The sequence below is a fragment of the Vulpes vulpes genome, chromosome 1 (assembly GCF_048418805.1).
Source record: "Vulpes vulpes isolate BD-2025 chromosome 1, VulVul3, whole genome shotgun sequence".
Classification (NCBI taxonomy): domain Eukaryota; kingdom Metazoa; phylum Chordata; class Mammalia; order Carnivora; family Canidae; genus Vulpes; species Vulpes vulpes.
This window is the reverse complement of record NC_132780.1, coordinates 2,966,888-2,980,745: the sequence shown is the minus strand read 5'-3', so window position 1 is coordinate 2,980,745 and position 13,858 is coordinate 2,966,888. Positions and strand designations below refer to the sequence as shown.

At 45.0% G+C, this 13,858-nt stretch overlaps 1 protein-coding gene across 6 annotated transcripts in view; it reads left to right on the top strand.

The window, feature by feature from the left end:
* Positions 1-13,858, top strand: part of LOC112928460 (uncharacterized) — a 497,089-nt gene that overhangs the window by 161,724 nt on the left and 321,507 nt on the right. For 3 of the 6 annotated variants that reach the window (XM_072750173.1, XM_072750184.1, XM_072750191.1), the window contains one exon: positions 407-2,526. The exons of the other annotated variants lie outside the window; for them this stretch is intronic. In XM_072750173.1, coding sequence (XP_072606274.1) covers positions 1,265-2,398 — 1,134 coding nt within the window. In that variant the 5' untranslated portion in view covers positions 407-1,264 and the 3' untranslated portion in view covers positions 2,399-2,526. Of the gene's footprint in view, positions 1-406; positions 2,527-13,858 lie in introns of those variants that run through there. 6 annotated transcript variants of the gene reach the window in all.

Sequence of the window (13,858 nt, the reverse complement as noted above, 5' to 3'; positions counted from 1 at the left end):
CCAGGGCGTGATCCTGGGGGTCTGGGGATCAAGTCCCACGTCGGGCTCCCTGCATGGAGCCTGCTTCTCCCTCTGTCTGTGTCTCTGCCTCTGTCTGTGTGTCTCTCATGAATAAATAAGTAAAATCTTAAAAAACAAAACAAAACCAAAAAACCCCACAGTGTCCTTGGGTGGGCCGAGTCACCTGCCTAGACCCCCACTTTCTCAAGATGTCTTCATTCCAGAGACTTAATTGCTTTTCCCGGCCCCAGTCTTCGCAGGACCATAGTGGCCCCTGCTCTAACTTTGAATGTCGGGAAACGAGGTGGAGCCCCTCATCTCCCAAGAGTTTGGGACTGATCGCAAATCATCTAGGGAGTGGCAGCCTTGAAGAACGTGCAAAAGTCTCTTTTCCTCTTAATTGCAGGATACGGACCACACACCCGTCTCCACATTGCCTGGACAGGAGCGTTGGCTTCGGATCCCTTGCACTTTCTACTCCCAGAGATGAGCCCTTAAGTGTCCAGCTCCATGGACCTCGTGCCTGGCCTCTGCTCTGACTGTGCTATGTTGCGCCAGGAAGGACAGGGCACTGGGGCATCCGCGGGTTCTTTGTTCCCAGCTTGGCTGGAGTGGATCTAGAAGGCGTCCATGCGTCCGTGCTCAGGGGACCCCAGAGCTCTGGGGCCCGGAGGCTGGCCTGAAGCCCGTCGCTCACATCCACGCGGAGTGGCCCTTGCTGCTGGTTTGGCCACTTCTGTTGCATTAAAGCTCAAATGTCAGCTGGTCCCTCCAAGACTGCACATGAGTCAGAACTCTGCGGCGCAGTCGATGACTTGTGTGACGCGGTGGGAGGCAGAAATTTCGAATCGTGCCACCGTCAGCGTCTGCACAAAGGAGCCTCTTCCTTTGTGTGGTCTTGCCCCCGCCGGGCCTCTCTCGCATGATGCTTGGGAGAGGGGTTTGCTTCAGACCTCGAGCATTCTTACCTCACTCGGAGAGGCATTTTTCCTCTGTCCAAGTCTCCAAAACAATCCAGCGACTTGTCGTGGCTGGTGACCTTCTGCTGCAGTAATTCCCTCCTTTGGGCATTGAAATTGATTTTCTTCCTCGTGGCGTGTAAAGATTCAAAGCGTGCCCCTTGCTCCCTGTCCCCGGGGGCTTCCTCCATCAGCGGCGGAGTCGGGGACCAGGCGAGTGCTGGCCGCCAGTGTGCGGGGCGGGGTGGGGGGGGCTCCGCGGAGCATCTGCCCGGCCCCTGAGCCGCGTCTACGCAGCCCGGGATATGGGAGCTGGGCACGAGATCTGCTGGGTCAGAGTGGGCTGGCTTGGCCACGGCTCTCTTGCCAAACTGGATTTGTTTTTTAAGGATTTTATTTGTTTATTCATGAGAGACACACAGAGAGAGGCAGAGACCCAGGCAGAGGGAGAAGCAGGCTCCCTGCGGGGAGCCCGGCGCGGGACTCGATCCCAGGACCCTGGGGTCACGTCCTGGGCCAAAGGCAGATGCTCAACCCTTGAGCCGCCCAGGTGCCCCCCCAACCCCAAACTGGATTTTAATAAAGAAGAACAAGTGGCCCTTTATCTTTCAGCCTTGGAAATTCTGTATTTGCGGGGCCCCCAGAGAACTCCCCGTGGCTTCTCACCCCGGGGGGAGGGTGGTGACTGGCAGGCACTGGGCCCAGTGGGATCGCTCACTAGGCCCCGTGCCCCCACCCCAGCATCTGGGCTAGGACGGTCTTCACCCTCCCCGGCCCCCCGCCCCGCCCCAACCTTCGGTCCTGGCCCTGCCCACAGCCCGCTCTCCCCATGTGCCCCCTCTCTCTCCTTTGCTGGTGACCAGGCCACCCCCTTTCTCTCTCAGGGGTGCAGGGCAGATCCCAGGTGTTGGGGGGCAGGACAGAGGTTATGTAGAGGTGCTGGGTTCGTGTGGCACCTCAGTCCCTGGGCTTTTTCAGAAGATACCAAGAGGGCAGCCCTAGCCATTCTATCGCCCCCATCTGTGCCGCTCCCCACCTTTGCCCTCTCCACTGCCACAGTGATATTTCCAGAAGCCACAGGCGGTCCTGCCACTGTCTTGCTTCAAACAGCGGCTGCTTTTCTTGAACCTAAACCCCAGCACCCGAGTGGCCCTTGGCAGCGGGCTCTGGGTTGGAAGGACCGTCCCAGGGTCGTGCAAGACGGTGGGGTCTGCAGGGCGGGAGCACGCCCACCGTCCAGGTGGCCAGGCAGGGTGACATTAGCGCTGGGGTGCACCCAGGCCCCAGTGATCTGGAAGGTGGGGAAAGGGGAGGTTCAGAGGCCCCGAAGCCTTGCTGGAGCCGGAGGAGCCCGGGATGGGGGTGAGCCTGGTGCATCAGGCACATGCACGGGACAGCTTCCGCCGCCCTCGGTCCTCTCTTCCAGAAGCAAATGGTAGTAATGACCAGAAAAGACGCGAAGCCAACGAAACATCTTTAATTGAACTTTGTGCGTAGGATCATGCCAGAAAAAATATTACAGGGCAAACAAGAAAAATATGTAATAAACGAATACTATTAAATTACAGTAATGTGGAAAAACTTATTGCTACGTGTTGGTCTGCTGACGTAATAAATAATAGCATTTTAGCTCCTCGTTTCGAGCCTTGACCCCTGCAAATGTGCCCGCGGCTTTGCCAGCGTCTTCCCGTGCTCACATTTGGTAGTCACCACGGCTGGATTTGTCCGTCCGTCTTGGCCCGTAGATGGCCGGAGCAGAACACCTCCTTAGGAATTTTAGTTTCACATAAGCAGTAGATTCACAAATAGTTCTGAAAAAGTCTTAAACGGGAGGATCATTTTGGCACAGATTTTTAAAAATTCCATTTCTTTTTTCTTTTTTTTTTTAAGATTTTATTCACTTATTTGACAGAAAGACAGAGGGAGCACGAGGAGGGGGAGCAGCAGGCAGAGGGAGAAGCAGGTTCCCCGCAGCGCAGGGAGCCCGATGCGGGGCTCGGTTCCAGGACCCCAGGATCGTGACCTGAGCCAAAGGCAGACGCTTAATGGACTGAGCCACCCAGGCGCCCCTAGAAATTCCATTTCAGATGTCTCCTCCGGTTGAAAATCACTAAAATAACATTACTGGAAAATTCATCACCAATTTCCCTCTTATTCAGTAAAAACTTACAAAAGTTTTCTTCTTTTAAGGAAATCAGAAAGATGATTGAATGCTAGTGGACAGGTCAGGACTGGATCTATCGCTTTAGACCAAGAGTCCGGTTCTCGGTGTAGAAGGATCGAGACTCTCATGCGTTGCTCTTTCGATTTCTTCTGGCAATTTTATAGCAGTGCCTTTGGTCATTTTTCCTGGCATTCTTCTTTAAAATTTGATTCTTTTTCTATTTAATTGTCCATTTCCTTGCATTTGTTTGCCGCAGAGTTAATGGCCTTCTCCACAATCTCTGGGCATAGATCTCAAGGAACGGCGTGAATGCTTGATGTTTCTCTGTACGTTGTCCAACGCAGGTTTCGGCTGTTGGCAGATATTTTTGTGACTGATTAACCTCATTTATAAATTCGCACGAGGATAAAACTACTAAATCGTACCACGGCTGTAAGAGGTTATTTTCTCGGTTCTCTTTTCAGTTTTCAGACAAATAATCAACAACGGAAAATAATGAATTTCGGTCTTAAAGACACTACTCAAATTCCATAAATCATGCATGAACTGAAATTTGCTCTTATAAAACCAAAAGGTCACACCACGTGGTTCAGACTCTGTTTTAAATCTGAAATACGTATGAACTTCCAAAGGATCACTGGGGAAGACAGAACTCGAGTCACGTAGGTTCTTTTTCTTTGTCGCCACAATCACGGGGCTTTTATTGCTTATTTGGAATCCACCGCCTAAGTGCAAGGGTGTGTGTGTTTCCACGGGGCTTGCAGACCGAGTCTGTGCTCAGAGTGAACTTGCACAGCTCCGGACTGCTGCAAATTTACTCTTAAAACACATTTGCTTATAGTTGAGTCCATGAGTCTCAGGGACCTCTAGATAACTGGGAATCGGTGGAATTAACGTCCGCGTGGAACTCGGTGCGCACTAAAATGTTAAAATGATAGGTATGTGTTACTTTGGGGCTTGCATATTTATCATTAAGGCTCAAAGTAATAGAAGTAGGTGTTTAGAACCTAGACCAACAAAAAAGTTTTGGGAGGAAGGAGTGTTTTATTGATCCCAGGCGTCATTTAGAATTGCGGGCACATGGTGAAAAAAATACTCCCCCCATGAAGCGATCCCTTCCTGCTTGCACCTGGGGCTGCTGGTTTGCCATTGGCAGGATGGCTGGTGTGTTTGGAGAGCAGGTGAGTGAGGGGAGGGTGGTGAGAAACGAGGCTGGAGGCGCCAGCAAGAGCCAAGGACCGAGGGGGTCTTGCAGGTCATGGCGATGGGTTGTGGCCTTTATCTCAAGTACCATGTGCTCTTAGAGTGCCAGGTAGACACATCCGTGCCATGGAACACGAACAAGTAATTAGGAATTTACAAAATACTGGGGTGTCCTTCCTGACAACCATAATCTCCCTAAGGGCGTGCAGTGTATTTCATGGGTTTTTGCAATCCTATATTTTTCTCACTGCTTGAGAGGCCGAATGTACGCCAGTAGCCAGGCCACGTATAAAACTTGAACTTTGACCCACAGTCTGTAGCAGCCAGTCCAGAAAACGAATGCATTACCTGTAGCAACCAGTCCAGGAGGCCAAACCCCGACAACATTTGGCCTTAGGTGGTTGGGATTTGATTAATTACTGACTGTGTGCCTAGGTTTTGCCCCCACTTCCAATTTAGGACTGACTGGTACCCCTAACCCATCACGCAGGATGCCCCGCTTGTAGTTAGCTCTCCTGCAGCTGCCCCCAGGCCAACAGGCTAGACCCGGGGCCTTGCCTTTTCCTACGGCAAAGCTTTCTCACTCCCCTGCTTGCCTTTGAGTCTCTGCCAAACACAAGGTGGGGGCTGGCTCCCCCCCGTAGGTAGCAAGCTCTTGGTATTCTCATTTGGGTGGTTTTCCTTTAGTTCCACAGCTGACTCACATGCTACATGAACGAATGAATGAGTTGCAGTCCTGCCACCCAGAAGCCAACCAAAGTGATGGGACAGAGAAAGCTGAGGAGGGGGAGAGATGCACACAGGACAGACACCACGGGGCTGCTGCGAACAGACAGGCACGGCCTCCTGAGCCTCCATGTCTGTCTGGTCAACCAGCCGCGCTCTCCAGATGCCGGCTCCCTGTAGGTACTGCATCCTGCTCTGCAGGGTCAATCCCAGCCTGCTTTTCTCTCTTACTAGATTGTGAGCATTTTTCTACTTCAGAGTAAATTCTTCAAGGATGCGATTTTATTTATTTTTTAAAAAAGATTTCATCTATTTATTCATGAAAGACACACAGACACAGGCAGAGAGAGAAGTAGGCTCCCTATGGGGAGCCCGATGCGGGACTCGATCCCAGGACCCCGGGATCATGGCCTGAGCCGAAGGCAGATGCTCAACCACTGAGCCACCCAGATGCCCCAAGGATGTGATTTTAAATGATTGCATAGGATTCCACGAGGTCACGCGGGCAATTGCTTCTGGTTTTAAATGTAAAATTCCAGAGCCAAAGTTTGCACTGAAATTTAAAGTTTTTTCTTACGTTTCCAGATTGCTTGCCTTATAGATTTGGAGAAACTTGCCCTCATATTCAAAATGTGGGGGGAGTATACAGTTCCTACTTCTTTGTCCCTATTTTAGAGCTTTTCCCCATTTTTGTCCATTTTAAAGCCCCAACGTGTTACTTTTCTTTGGTAATTAATGGGCTAAACATCTTTGTTACGTAGCCATTGATCATTTTATTTGTTTTATTTTCAGATAAATTTCTCATTCATGTCTTTTCACGTCTTTCATTTTCTGGGCCAATTCCATACAGTTTTAATATAATCCTTCTATAATCTATTTTAATATCTAATAGGATAAATCACTTATAAATCCCATCTTTTCAGAACCTTTATGAGCATTCAACTTTCACGAGGATTTTGAGTGAAATTGCATTATGTTTACAAATCAATTGGAAAAGTGCTATCTTTATAATAAATACTACCAGAACATCATATATCTCTCCATTTATCCAGACCTTTTCATTTTGCTAATAGACGTCCTTCACACTTCCTGTTTGGTTTATTCTGATGTGTTCAGATTTTCAGTTGTAATGGTGGATGATACTATTTAGTATTATTAATTATGGTTAGTTTTCCCTGGTCATGTGGATAAATAGGAAAGAATATTTTAAAATATGGATCTATTTACAACTGGCCATGAGATTGACCCCCTCAGTCGTTCTAATGTTTATTTTCAGTTCATTCTCTTGGGTTCTCAAGGTCAACAAACACGTTGAGAAGTACTAAAAAATTTGCCCATATGTCTCCAATAGTCATAAATTTCACGTTTTGTCTTTGCCTAACCGAATTGCCTAGAACAGAGAGAGCATTGCTAATGGTGATCATAAGCACCCTTGTCTCATTGCTTCCTTAGGCCGAAATGATGCCAGATGTCACAGGTGGTATTGATGATGGTTTGAGGTAGATATTTTGTATTGTTTTAAGATCAGATGCTTTTGTTCCAAATTTATTGAGTTTTTATCAGGAGGATATTGACTTTGTACAGAACTTTTCTGGCTTCCACCCGTCAGCCTTCATGACTGCTCACGGTATGCTCCCCTGGTTTCCTGACTCCATCATTCATTCTGTATTAGCAACTGGCATTCTATGGTTAGAAAGAAGGTTTCTTCTCACCTTCTTAATTTAGAAAAAAATGTACGTATGTATGTATTTATATCAGAATGGATTCATGGGCTCAATTCATTCAGTGGCTTACAACCCGTTATTGTCATCATATAAAAAATATTTTGATATTCAAACTGTCCCAGATTTGGCAATCAGGAGTCCCTCCCCTTTGGGTCCTGTTCCCAGGACTCTTCTAGCACTTTTTCGACTCTCTTGTATTGGAAGACATCAGGTTCATCTTGTCCTTTCTCTGCCCTGGTTCTAGATTGCTCTTTTTCTAAGGAGCCCTACCTAAACTAAGCAAACAGACAATAAACAAATACCGGCCCCTAGGTGGTGGTGCTTCAGGTTGGTTTCCTTTTTGTAGTGGTCATGAATTAGAATCTTGAAGCGGACTTCTCTAAGGTCTGGGCCTGAGCACGTGAATAGCTGTGTTGAGCATTAATGGGAGTTTCTCACTGTGGAGGACGTATGGAATGGAAGAGAGAAGTGTACTGTGCTGTGCTGGATTAGAGTAGACGGTAGCAGATGAATCCATGGTTTTTATATCATCTATGTCATCTATCTATCTATCTATCAATCATCTGTCATCATCATCTATCATTTATCTACCATCTATCAGTTATTTCTCCTATCATCTATCACCTACCTATATCTGTCATCTCTTTATATATTTATCATTTATAGATATAGAAACAAATATTGATGCATAAATAATATGTGTGTGTGCATATTTGTATGTGTGTTTCTTTTTTTTTGCATGTGTGTTTCTGTGTGTCAGTGCATACGTGTATTTGTGTGTGCATGTGCAGGTGTGTGCATATGCACACACACACACGTTTCCCAGCTCTGTCTGCTGAGAGGACCTAGAAGCAATGACACCCCAGTAACAATGAACATGTCTCAGTGCTAAGATCTTGATTTTTAATTATTAATCTCAATTAAAATTTTAAAAGTTTATCTTTCTTTTGTGCATGTTATATTATAGGGACATTTCATAAATGTTATGTAGCATTTTAAAAACTGTATTCTGTACAGCAGCGTCCAGTAGAATTTTTGTGGAGATAGAAATGCACTACAGCTGCACGATGGTATCCACTAGACACATGATGTGTGGATATTAAGACTGAAGAACTGATTCTTTGTTTTCTTTTTAATTAGTTAGAAATTTGAATTTAAATAGCCACCTGTGGTTAGTGGAAAGCCTTTTAGACTTTTGGGTAGAAGGTTTGAAAGATGTGTATGTGTATTCAAGTTTATTAATAAAATTCTTCAAATCCGTTTTGTTCAAATGCCATATTGAATCTTTGGGTATATGATTTTTGCATGTTCCCTATATACACACATATGTAAGCTTATTAGTAAGATTGTGCAAATCCTCTCTATTTTTTTGTTTATATATCTGGCAAAGATGGAGAAAAAAAGGTTCACATTGACCATTTTGCTTCAATCCTTCCTTTGTTAAATATTAATATTATCATCCCTGATTTATTTTTATGTCTGCATGGTAGGTCTTTGCCTGTCGCCTTCTTTGGCATGTAGAAAGAACTCAATATTTATTTGTTGAATGAATAAATGCATGAATGCATTTTTTAAACTTTCTGGGACATTTTATTGTAAGTGTGCTCCTTTGCAATTGCACAAAGCTGGGTTTTGTTCGTGACCCAAACTAAGTCTTTCAATAGAGAAATTTAACTCGTTTCCATTTTCGTGTGAAATAAAAGCATATCCCATGTAGTCCCTTCTGGGTAAGGAGCCTGGTGATCCTCTTACCTTGAACGCCTCCATATTCATGGGGTCTAGGGAAGAGGTTTCCTTTTTAATTACTGCTTCCCATTCCCCTTTATTCCTTTCCTTTCAAACTACTTTTTTTATCCTAACCTCTTTTTCTTATTTCCTTCTCATTTTTCATTTACTGACCCATCTTGAGCCCTGGTAATGTCTCTTGAGCTGGTCTTCTAATTCTCCACCTAAAAAAAAAGTCTATCCATCATATTTTTTTTTTCATCCTACAAAAGCAGTTTTTACAGATTTTTTTCCTTTTAAGACTGCCTCCCATAGTTTCATAGTTGAAATGTTCTCTTGGAAGAACACCTAAAGACTACATTTTTCTCCTGTTTCTTGCACTAACTCTGCCATATAATGTGACGTTTGCTCTAATTGCTCAGATGTATGTCTGCATCTGGAATGACTAAATATTTCCATATGTCTCATGATTTCTTTCTGTTTTCTGTCCCATCCAGTGGAGGTCAGAGGGTAATCTGGCAGGGGGTTCTGGAGAGGATGTCACGGTTCCTGTTTAAATCTATCAGGCACAGCGGAAAGCAGGCGGGAAAAGTTTAGATTTACTGTGGTTTTCCTTTGCCAGATACGCTTCAGTGAGCCACAGCCAGGGCACCCAGGCAGGCGGTTTCACCTCTGTGTTTCACCCTGGTTAATGGAAAATGGGGTCTTCGTTCTGTAGCCGCCATGATGGTAGAGGTTGAGAGGTGGTCAATGGCCTTGGCCAACCAGGACCTGTGTGTTGGAAAATATGGGAGAGAAACTAAGCTTAAAGATGGGCAGAGAATCGCCTGGGATCGACCGTAGCTCTACACAGAGAGTTAGATGCCTCTACTGCCCCTGCCTGGCCACCAGTTTGTCATGCCCGGATTACCTCTCCCGAGTTGATCAGGGTCACACCGATTAGACTCAAAGGTGTTCTTTTGTTCCCTTTGCTCCTATTTGTGTCTAACGTTCAAATTCGACAAACTTTGGGGTTGAGGGGTACCGAGGTAAGAGCGTGAACATAGAAAGCCGACCTGCCCAAACGGAGTTCTCAATACACCATGGTCCTTTCTGGGGCCACGTCCAGCCTAATCTTGACTTGAGTGGTGTGAGGTGGCGAAGATGAAATTGCACCTCTGGCCTCCCGCACAGGTGTGGGCTTCCTTGGAACTGGAGGTACTTTGCTGTGAGACGAGGTATCAGGGGGCATGGGGGTGTGTGTGATGGAGATGAAGGACTCTAGGCCAGACTCCAGGGACTCTGCTCCTCTCGTCCCAGCACCTGACCGAGCAGATTTGCCTTCTGAGCCTAAGACATGCTTTGGTGACCATGCCCAGATGCATATATGCATCCTTAGGAAAACAGAGGGGGCTCTGGTGCAGGCCCCAGCTCTGCTATTAGTTAGCAATGGGGTCTGGTCAAATTTCTGAGGTTGGGCCCCTCTCCCGTATGTGGGATGAACATCTCGATTTCAATGGATCTGCATCACCAAGATTCTTCCTAGATAGTGAAGGGTACATAGTGGGTTCTCAACTCATAAATGCAAACTGGTCCATAAAGACACGTGAAGTCAGATGGGCGCAGTCGTGAGGAAAGCATGTGCTGGAGTTGGAGCTGCCTGGTGGGAGAATTCTGGCTTTTTTCCTCACCCGCTGCAGGTCCTGAGCTTACCTGGCCTCTTCGGGTCTAGGTCTCAGATTTGTAAAATGGGGATGAGACACTGCCTTCTCCATAGTTCTGGTAAGAGCATTAAATGCGATGTGAACATCCAACACTCAGCACACTGCCTGACGCGTAGTGACAGGCCTATAAATGGTAGACAATTGTTGGACGCTGCATCTGAGACTAATGAGGTACTATCTGTTGGATAATTGAATTTGCATTAAAAAATTAAGAAGAAGGTAGGCATTTTAAGTTAAAAACAAAATAAAGAAGAAGGTAGGCATTTTAGGTTAATAACAAAATAAAACCAACACAACCCTAGCACGTCCACTTCTTGGTGTCAGAAGAAGCACTAACACAAGGACACAAGGATGTCGACTGCAGAATCGCTTGTCGTACAGCGCGGAAACACTGAAACAGCCTAAATGTTCATCAACAAGGCGATGGGTAAACAAACACTGATGTGTCCTTCTACAGGACCCTGTGCAGCAGCTGGAAACACTCAGGCAGTTCTCTATGCGCCAATGTGGACACAGCTCCAAGACCTACTGGGGAGTGAACTTAAAGCTGTGGAATAACACATTTAGTATGACGATAGGCTATGGAAAAAAAAAAACAACTGGAGACAGTATAAATCTCTCTACAGGGCTGCCCTCACAGGCGTGTGGAGGCTGGGCATGCGACTGTCTGCGAGAGGAGTCTTAACTGTTTTGCAATTTTTGAAAAATGTTGAAATTCTGAGGAGTGTAATCTTTGAACTGTGTTTTGTAAGGGAAGTCTGATGGGATGATGGAACATACGCACACGAGCAGAGGAGATGTGTCAGTAGCAGTGAGGACCAGGATCTGGACACAGATTGTGAGTGGTGACAGCAGCAGCTGCGGGAGGGGCTCCTCCTGGGAACAGCGCTGGCACCTGTACGCGGGGCCAGCTTACCTGTCCATCCCTGGAGCTGGTCCCTGTGGTGTCTGCACAAATATTAACTCTTTGACCTGAGAGCCAGGATGGGAACTGTAAATGCTCAGACAGTTAACTCTTGTCAGTAAAATACTACAAAAGAAAAACATACACGTGGATATTGTGGCATTACAATAAAGCATTATGGGAGTTATTAGGATCTTCAAAGACTTTAAAACCTCTCTTTTTATAAACTGTTACCACGTGGCAAAGCAAATATCCACAGGCTCGGATTGAAAGATTGTCCCATTTGACAATGTATTTGATGGATAAGAACACTGCTTTCATAGAAGCTTCAGAAGAACCAAGTATTAACGAGGGGGGCAATTTTAAAATTAATTTTTCCTAGTAATTGAAGATAGAGTGATAGAACGCATCAACGGGGATTTTGACTTACGTATGAATGATGAAGCTACTTTCAGGTTCTTGTATGACCTCCACAAGTTACAGGAAATGTCATAGGAAATATTAAGACGCCATTGTATAAATTTACAATGAAAATTAAATTCAGACTTACACAAAACTGATTCGCGTGAAGAGTTAAATCTTTTTAGAAAAATTGTTCCATGAGAATCTTCAGCTCTAGATGTACTAAAATTTGTATTTCAAAATAATTTATCAGAAATGGATCCCAGTGCAGACACAGCCTGTAAAATATTCCTCAGAGCTCCACTAACAGTTTTATCAGCAGAAAGATCATCCTCAAATTAAAAATGATCAAATATTATTTGCAGTCTTGCAGCAGGCAAGGTTGATCGACATCGCTTTCAACTGTGTCAACTGAGGATGAAGTGGCTCAAGGTGTAATTTTTGATGACCTAATAAATGATGTTGCAGACTTTTGCAGAAAAGAGAGCTGGCAAGATCTTATGATCAATCAAAAGATCATATTAATAAAGTATTAATTGTATTATATAAAATTATGACACCATTTTTTTTTTGCAACTTGTAACTTACGTGGTTGCTCATATAATCATTTGCCCCATTACATCTTACAAGTAACAGATTTTTGTAAAGGAAAAAAGTGTATTTTAGTATCTTAGTGTATCATATCAGGTGGTAAATGATGACTCTGTTGTATTACAAGTGATAGTAAGTTTGAAAACTTGGTTAAGGGCTGTCCACCGGGTTTCTAATTCTCGTGGGGAGGCACTTTGAAGCTATGCCGATATCATGTTTCTTACCACATTTCTGCTTGCCTACTAATTTTAGCATCCATTGCTGATTCTTGCCTGCAACGATTATTATTATGGACCAAAATACCTGAGATATTCTTCACAGAAGTAGCAGAAATAATCCTGATTTGTGTGGAACTATAAAAGACCCTCAAGAGTCAAAGCAATCCAGAGAAGGAAGCTGGAGGTATCAGGCTTCCTTATTTAAAACTATACTACAGGGACGCCTGGGTGGCTCAACGGTTGAGTGTCTGCCTTCAGCTCAGGGCGTGATCCTGGGTCCTGGGTTCGAGTCCCGTGTGGGGCTCCCTACATGGAGCCTGCTTCTCCCTCTGCCTCTCTCTCTCTGTTTCTCATGAATAAATAAATAAAATCTCTCTAAAGAAACCCCTATACTACAAAGCTGTAGTAATAAAAACATTATGGTACTGGTGCAACAATAGATACATAGACCGGTGGAACAGAATGGAGAGCCCAGAATTAAGCCCTGGAATATCCAGTCAACTAATATTTGAGAAGGGAGCCAAGGACACCCAATGGGGAAAGGATAGTCTCTTCAACAAATGGTGTTGGGTAAACTGGAGAAACACACAACAATGAAATTGGACCCCTACCTTAGACCACTTACAGAAACCATGAATGGATCAAAGGCTTAAATCTAAGATATGATGCCAGAAAACTCCTAGAAAAAAAAAAAGTAGGGAAGCTCACTGATACTGGTCTTGGCAACGGTTTGGACCTGAAGTCCAAAGCGCAAACAACAAAAACAAATATCAGCAAATGGGATCACACAAAACTCAAATGTTTCTGTCCAGCAAAAGGAGCAATTAACAAAATGAAGACAACCAACAGAACGGGAGAATATTTTTGCCAACTGTGTATCAGAGAAGGGGTGAGGTTAAAAAGCGTGCAGAACTGAATAGACGGCTTTTCAAAGAGGACATCAGAACGGCCAACAGGCACACGAGAAGATGCTCAACATCACTCATCATCAGGGGGACGCAAAGCAGAACCGCAGTGAGATCCCACCTCACACTTGTCAGAAAGGCTGGAATCAAGAAGACAAGAAACGACAGTGCCGGTGAGGATGCAGTGAAAAGGAAAACCAGATACATTGTGTGTGTGTGGGGGGATATAAATTGGGCCAACTGCTGTGGAAAACAATACGGAGGCTCCTCAGAAATTAAAAATAGAGCTATCATATGATCCAGCAATTCTCCCTCTGGGTATATACACAAGGGAAACGAAAGCAGGATTTCCGTGAGCTACGTGCATTCCGACGTTAATCGTGGCATTATTTACGATACGCAAAATACGGAAAAAACCCGAATGCACGTCAATGGTTGAATGGATAAAAAGCATGTGGTATATGTATGCAATGGAGTATTATTCAGCCATGAGAAAGGAGGCTATTCCACCATTTGTGACAACCTGCATGGACCTTGGGTTCATTATACTAAGCGAGACAAATCAGGCAAAGACGACCGCTGTAGGATACCATTTATATGTGGAATCTGAAAAAAAAAAATAGGACCTGTCAGA